Source organism: Meriones unguiculatus, assembly GCF_030254825.1.
Source record: "Meriones unguiculatus strain TT.TT164.6M chromosome 13 unlocalized genomic scaffold, Bangor_MerUng_6.1 Chr13_unordered_Scaffold_119, whole genome shotgun sequence".
Taxonomy (NCBI): Eukaryota; Metazoa; Chordata; class Mammalia; order Rodentia; family Muridae; genus Meriones; species Meriones unguiculatus.
The window spans coordinates 7,073-14,351 of NW_026843595.1; the positions used below are offsets into that span (position 1 = coordinate 7,073).

The 7,279-nt window shown below is 46.3% G+C and overlaps 1 protein-coding gene across 1 annotated transcript; it reads right to left on the reverse strand.

Annotated features, from left to right (window-relative positions):
* Positions 1-2,381: 2,381 nt before the first annotated feature.
* LOC132650577 (pro-adrenomedullin-like) lies at positions 2,382-3,249 on the reverse strand. Its single transcript, XM_060375932.1, has 4 exons — positions 3,164-3,249; positions 3,058-3,073; positions 2,864-3,009; positions 2,382-2,676 (listed from the first exon to the last, which is right to left on the reverse strand). Exons 1-4 carry the CDS (start codon positions 3,247-3,249, stop codon positions 2,382-2,384), a joined length of 543 nt encoding a protein of 180 aa, XP_060231915.1.
* Positions 3,250-7,279: the final 4,030 nt, after the last annotated feature.

The following is a 7,279-nucleotide window of genomic DNA, read 5'->3' on the forward strand; positions in this document are numbered from 1 at the left end:
GAAGGTCTCAGGCCCTCTGAGGCACACGGTTCCAGCTGCACATCCGTCTGTCTGTCCCCTTGCCTCTGGCCAGCAGCTGCTCCCTGCACAGCGTGAGGGTGCTGAGTCTTTGTCCTGGCACAGCAAGCCGGTGTACAGATGGGGGGAGCCTGGATAGCATCTGCAAAACGCTTTTTTTTTTCTCTTTCTTTCCACTTTCTTTAAGGCTATGTGCTGACTCCCACATAAGAGAACTTGCTCGTATGTGGGAGTCAGAATATTGTATGAACTCCAACATACTATAAACTGCTGTTACTACTTCTACCACTCTTGGGGACCATGCGTAACTAAGAGAAGGGGGCGCTAGGGACCCACTTATGGATGTTAGGGCCCAGTGAGGACTTGGGCTCCAAGCAGAAGGTTTTCCAGAGGTGTGCGAACATTTTGTCATCTTTACCTGAGTAGCTTTTTAATACCTGCAGCTGTAACATAAACTCTACTTACATTTAGGTTATGCCTTTGCTTAGGTTCAATGAGGAATCCCATAAAATTGGGAGTATTTTGTGCAACCTAGCAGACCCAGTCTGGCCTAACTACTGGGGCTCACCCTATCCAACCTGGTCTGGCTGCCACACAAGCTGGTGAACTCCCACCCAGGACACTCATTTTGTGCACCCAGATGGACAACAGTGCTCATGACAGAAACATAACTCAAGCATAAGTCTCTATTTCTTGTGGAACTTGTTTTTTGTGCTCAGGGACATCTATGTCTCTTTGATGCACTTAAAAGACCTGCTACTTTCTAGGACCGTGGTATAACTGATGTCCTGAGATGAATGGAGAAGGACTCAAAATCCCCATCAATTAAATCATAACAGAAACCATGATGAGTCTCAAGACAAGATGAGAAAGATGCACTGTTGTCCCTATCAAGAGGAAGAAAATGTCGTCGGGAACTCCTTATGAGAAAGAGAGGGAAATTGTCAGCTAGTTTCACATTGAGTGACAATACCATATTTAGAACTGCCTGAATAAAGTTGCCATTAGAATAGATTGACTAAAGTGCTCTGCCATTCTCCAAGACCTGTGTCATCCATACAGAGAAACATAGGAGTACAGTTCATGTGACAGAAATGACACCTAGGGCTGCTGAGTTGGCTCGCCAAGGAAAAGAGCTTGCAAAGTGTGGTGACCCAATTTTGAGCCCTAGAACCCACATAAAGATAGGATGCCAAAAGTTGTCCTTCAGCCTCCGCCTGTGTGCCAGTGTACACATACACATGCACACATAGACACATATACAACAAATATTTTTTTACAAAAATAACCTCTGCATCTTCAAGTCTTTGATGATGGCAAAGTCTGTGGATTTTCCCAAAACCACAGCTTTCCTTCTGACTTATTATGTTGGAGAAAAGGGAAAACTTGGGGTGGGATCTTTTAGATAATCTTTTTCACCATGGCACTTACTACACAGGCATGGCTGGAGCTCCTGTGGGAACTGAGCCTGTAACGTCCAACTATATATCCTGAAAGGGAAAACACAAGAGCCAGAGCTCCATTGGACTCACCAGGCATGGACTTGGGTCCTAACCACCTGAGTGCACAGTGGCATTCTGGGACCTTGGAAATCAGCACAAGAGGGTTTGACCTCTCATGAACAGAGATGTTGGCTTGCACCCACACTGCAGTTCTGTCTTCCCAAAACAAGAAGTAAGACCTCAGCACTTCCAGGCCAACCCAAACCAAGACCACCCTTCTCTAGAGGTATGAACAGAGAATGAATCAGCATTGAGAAAGTTTATTGGTTTGATTTTTCCAAGATCATATATTTTAAGTAAATAGATTATAAGAGGTATAATGTCTTTTCTTCTTCCACTAACAGTAATCAGGCGCTCTCCACCTTACACACATATACAAACACACACACAGAGAGAACCAAACAATGTTATACCTGGCTGAGACATTCACATCTTAAAATAGGGGATGGTAACAATATAATTTCCTTTAAAATGCCTTTAATACAATATATAACAAACAAAAAATCTCTCTATGTATTTGAAGTTACAAAAAAGCCCATCTCTTGGCAGCAACAATCTTAAATATGATAGTTACCTCTGGCTGTACAACAAGCATTTCACTTTTCCTCACTGGGTTTTGGAAAGTTCAAGTAGTAATGAGGCTTATTAAGCCCTTTGAGAAACCAATTTATGAGCAGGCAAGGCAGTGGCTCAGACCCCTACCCCGAAGAGTAACAGTCTGTACTTCTCAGCTTGTGGAGTGAGCCTGGCTTGATCTTGGGTTCCTCTGCCTCCCCCAGTGGCAGCCAGGCAGATCTCTGCAGGTTTGTCTCAATATGCCCTGGTGTGAAGCAGACACTAGTGGGACGCTCGCTGAACTGTTCATTGCTGCCACCCATCCCCGGAGGCTGCTGTTGCCTGTGTCTGCTCTTGGGAGGACACCACAGTCTGGGCCTGGAGGACCTCTGGCAGGGAACGCCAGTGCCGGCGGCCATAGCCTTGAGGGCTGATCTTGTTTTGGGGGGCCACAGCGTCTTTACTTTTGTCTGTCAACTGGTAGATCCGTTGGGCCAATTTCTGCAGTATGCACGTCCCTAAGCGGCATGGAGAGCTAGGAGAGCCAGGGTTCATCATAGGGCGGTAGTGTTTGAATCCAATATGGGCTATGCTGGGAGTGCTGTGAAGAAAGGACTCTTGAAACTTCACCAACCAGAGCTTTGTTCCTAACCACCTGGGACCAGGGCCATAGAGAACCTGAGGGACATGGGACCTGCTCCCTCCCCTGGAGCTGCAGTCCTGCCTGGACAATCTTCCTGGGGCCAGAGTAGTAGACAGGGCACATCCTCTGTAGAGGGCATAGTTACCTGGCTTGTGGGGATTTCGATGTGCTCTCCTTGTCCTGGAGCGGAACAAGAGTCGAGTTAAGAACTATCTCCTCACCAGTGAGTCCCGAGGAATTGGTGCTGGATGCCTGCAGTTCCCTCTTGCCACTACTTAGCACCCACTTATTCTGCCTAGAAAACACAAGCAGATGTGTTTGGTTGTGTTCAAGTGATGCCCAGGCCAGCTCCCATCTCCACTTTCTTCTAACCCCTTCAGACCATCTCTCAGTGTTCCCTGACTGCCATGTATTAGGACTGAAGAAAGCACTGCCCCAAACTCACTGCGAGGATGCATCTGGCTGTGCAGTGTCCACATCTAGGAAGGCAAGTGAACCCAGGAATATCAGGATGATGGAAACCAGCTTCATTCTGTGCAGATGCTCAGATACCCTGGAAAGGAGCAAGAAGCCGAGGGTGATCAACAGGGCCAGCTGCACAGCCCCAGAGGGTCACGAAGGGCGTAGACAGGAGGGGAAGCAGATTGGTGGCACTCTACCCGGTTCTGCTGCTTATCTCTCCCTGGCACCAAGACACATCCAGAGGCTTTTGCGCTGGCCAGGTGGGTGACAAGCAAAGCAAAGGAAACCGGAGAACCAGGTTTCCCGAGGTCTCCAATTCAACTCCTAGGATCATTGCCCAAGGTGGAGAGGGATCTCAGGAGAGAAACAGCTGGGTATATGAGTTAGACCTGGGACATGAGGTGCGCTCTACAGTGGATCCCCCAAAGTAGAATGCATTTGTCCAGTTCTGCAAGTTTTGGGCCTTTGGAAAAGCCACACTCCCTGCCCCTACACCCTGGAGACCAGTTGTCCCTACCTGCTGAAGGAGTGAGTAGTCAAGAACTTGGAGAAAGTCCGAGATGTCCTTCTGACTCTGGGAAATCCCCAAAGTCCAAGGCTGACTGCTATGAGAAACTAGGAGAGGTAATGCTGGAACTCTTCTGCCTGGTGTCGCCAAGAAACCACTGAACAGCAAGAGCCAGCTCCAGCATTTTATACATGCAGGGGAGGGTCTGCTATGACCTGGAGCCCTCCCTTTTCTCTGGCTTCTAAGATCAGACCTGCCCAGGAACTTGCCTGTGGGTATAGGGCTAAGTGTAGAGGTCACTTGTGGACAGGCATCTCAGAGATCAGTTCTGGGAGATTAGGCTGGTGCAGGACTTCTGCTGCCTTAATTTCCTGGCTTAGGGTTCAGGCATTAAGAAGGGAAGATGAGCCAGAACAACTTGGGTATGGGGGATCCTTTTCCAAGAATGACTACAACCCAGGTGTTGGTCTGAGCTTTCAGAATAGAACTGCAAGAACCAGAGACTGGCAGGAAACCTGGCTAACCTGGACATTAGACTTGGGGAGCTGTTGACTCAAACAGGCTGTGCCCCTGCCTGCTTAGTACCTAGATGAGACTCTAGCCCCACCTCTGCCTGCAGAGTACACCTGGAAGGGTCCAGTCCCCCTGACAGCACCTGAGACTGAAGGGTTTCTTGATGGGCTGGCTAGCAAAATTTTGTAGTAAGGGCAAAGCTGGAAACAGCTGAGATGAAAATTGAGGTTTGGAGAGGGTAGTTATCTGTAAATTGAGAACTCACAGTTCTTCTTGGAAATACAGGACTAGCCAAAATTAGGAAGTGAGATAGTTTTGTTTTCCTCATAATATTATTATGCCTTATAAATCTGTAACCTGAGAGTTGGCCTGACTGCTTTCATTAGCAAGTGTGCTAATTCTTGTCTCTTTAGATCATTACACACACTTCTGAATGGGGATTCTCATGTATAAAAGTGAAGTTCAGAGAGGGGAAGTATACTGCCCAGTCACACAAAAGGTGGAAAGCTATAGAGCCCAAACTCGAAAGACAGGTGTGGCAGCTTGAATTTTTCTGGCAGGGGTCACCATTCTTATCAAGGGTGAAGAGGAAAATCCCAGCCCCCGCCCAGAGGTATGTGCTAATTCATGACGAATCAGTTCAAATCAGTTTGCCTCTGGTTTGTAATATTAAAGGATCCTTGAGTTCACTTTCCTCCCTTCTAGGGCCAAATTGGGAAACAAGGCATAGCTCCACAGGCAAGTCTCCTGGAAGGTCACTGAAGCTAAAGATATGATCTACCACAGCTGCTAGTCTCAGGTCCTAGAAATCTGGACACAGATAAGTTATGTCTCCTTCTTAGTGTCACCAACAGATCTCCAAGATTCCTACCTGATCTGAGACCACACTCAAAGGCAGCTCAAAGCAAGGTCTGGGTTGAGCATTGCTGGATCAGCTCAATTACCACTCTCCAGACTGAACCATGGACATTGAAACTAGGGGGAAAAATGGCTGCACTGAGGTTACTTATTCCAGGGAATCTTCCTAGAAGAGGAGATCTGAGTTCCACCTGGGGCAGAGGACAGATTCCAGGTTCTGCTTCTGGTAGGGGCCTTAGATACGGATATTGAAAGGATTGTAGCTTGGTGTACTGGCCTGCGTTAGGACCTTCTGGGCCCTGGGACAGTCACCACAGCAGCCCCAGCCAGGTGCTGTTTGTCTGCACCATAGAGCACTGGTAGATCAGAGAGCTGCCAGGTTCCCAGGAACCTCAGGTAATCACCACAGTTTTTTTTCTGGTTTCTGTCCCTTTCTTTCCCCTTCCTCTCACTTCATCCCTGGATTGTCTGTCAATGCAGCTGGTGTCAGTCTCTCTGAGGATGCAACCTACCTGTTGCTAACTTACAGCTGGGCCAGGGCGACCTCAGATTTAACTTTCATTTCCTGGCCCAGTCTGCCCAAGTCAAGGGCAGCCAGGTGTTGGCCCACAGCCAGGGCACATCTCATGAGCTGAACTCCTCTCCAGCCTCTACCATTCTTGAGGGCTCTGTGTGCAGAAAATCCTGCAGGGCTGGATCTCGTTGACTCCTTGCTTCCTCTCTAAGGAAAGTCTGTGACCTGAGGTTAGCTCTAGTGTGGAACCATGATTGCCAAATATGCTCTTATTTGAAATGTATTGTGGTTATTTCTATTATTATTATTTGGATAGGGTCCCCTGTAACCCACCCTGGCCTGAAACTAAACAGCTATAAGATGACTTTGAATCCCTGATCCTTCTGTTCCACCTCTTATCAACTGAGCTACACTCCCAATCCCTCAAACTTCTTTTTTTTGAGCCGTAGGTGGCTTCAACAAGGAAGTGAACTGAACCCAAATGGGGAAGGCTTGGTTCTACTGAGCTCCTAGGTCTGTGCCAGTGTATTATCACTGTGCCAAGTATACCCACCTGAGCACATTGGCATGTGCCTTATTAGCCCGGGTGCTCTTCCCTGCACTGGTACCTAAGAGACTGTCACCTGAGAATCAAGCCAATTGTCTTTTTAGGCAAGGTCCCAGGCTGGCAGCTAGAAAAATTTTGTTAGAAAATCTTAGAAAGCACGTGTATGATTGTGGTTTGGGTGGGTGAGGAAACACTGTGAAACTGTTCCCCAAAGTGCTAAAGGACATAAGAGGGGGTGGAGGGAATAGATGAGGAATTCAACATGTCTGGGTAACTACCCATCCCCCCAGGAAATGAGGTGCCTTACTTAATCATCAGTGCAAGAGAAAAAAAATAGCTAGGATGCATTTTGGGTTCAAAGTCTAGAAATGAGGCAGAAAGGGTCCTTTTGGCTGTGCTTTCACAGAATTGCATCAACTCAAGTGCAATGTTTGTAAATTCACACTGAGCAAGGAAAGAAGGGAAAGGAAGAAGAGAGGAGAGGAATATAAGGGAGGGGAGGAGAAGGAAAGAACATGTTTAAAATTTTCCTGGCAAGATAATTGAAAGGAAAAAAAAATTACTGCTTAATAAAGATCCACTTTTTGTGCATGTGCCCAAGAATTCTTAAGTTGTGTTTATGTGTCCATCTTTTCATCATATTTACAAACATGTATGTGTGTGTGTGCTCTAAAAGCTTCCTGAATAATGGTGTTTCAATATCTTCTTCTCATTAAAACTGAACTATTTGAAGGTTTTGCTTGTTTTGAATATGTGATTTTATTTTCTTAGTTAACACTGTATACACAGTCTCTTACACCAGGGTAATAATACTTGGGTCTAGAGAAAAGTAACAAAGAAACAATAAACAGTACTAATAATGTTAGTGACTAAAGTGAAAGTAACTGAGTGCATTGTACAATGATCTCTTTTCAGACAGGACATTTTATGATGAATTTTTTCTTTCATGAGGCACAAAATGCCTGTTAAGCTTAGGGCTTGTTTACAACATCCTCTTGAAAACAAGGTTCAAGATGTATCCTGAAGTTGAAACATCAAATAATTTACAGGAGGACACAATCAGCTTTGCAGATAGGGTCTCCTAGGCATAAGTATGGCAGGATGCAAAGCACAGGACATTTTCTGAGGATCTGACCTCTCATAAAACCTAATGAGAATA

Coding starts and splice junctions, on each gene's coding strand:
- LOC132650577 (XM_060375932.1), bottom strand. CDS start 3,249: ATGAAGCTGGTTTCCATCATCCTGATATTCCTGGGTTCACTTGCCTTC. Junction 2,677..2,863: donor TCGAAATCCCCACAAGCCAG/GTAACTATGCCC, acceptor CTTTCTTCACAG/CACTCCCAGCATAGCCCATA.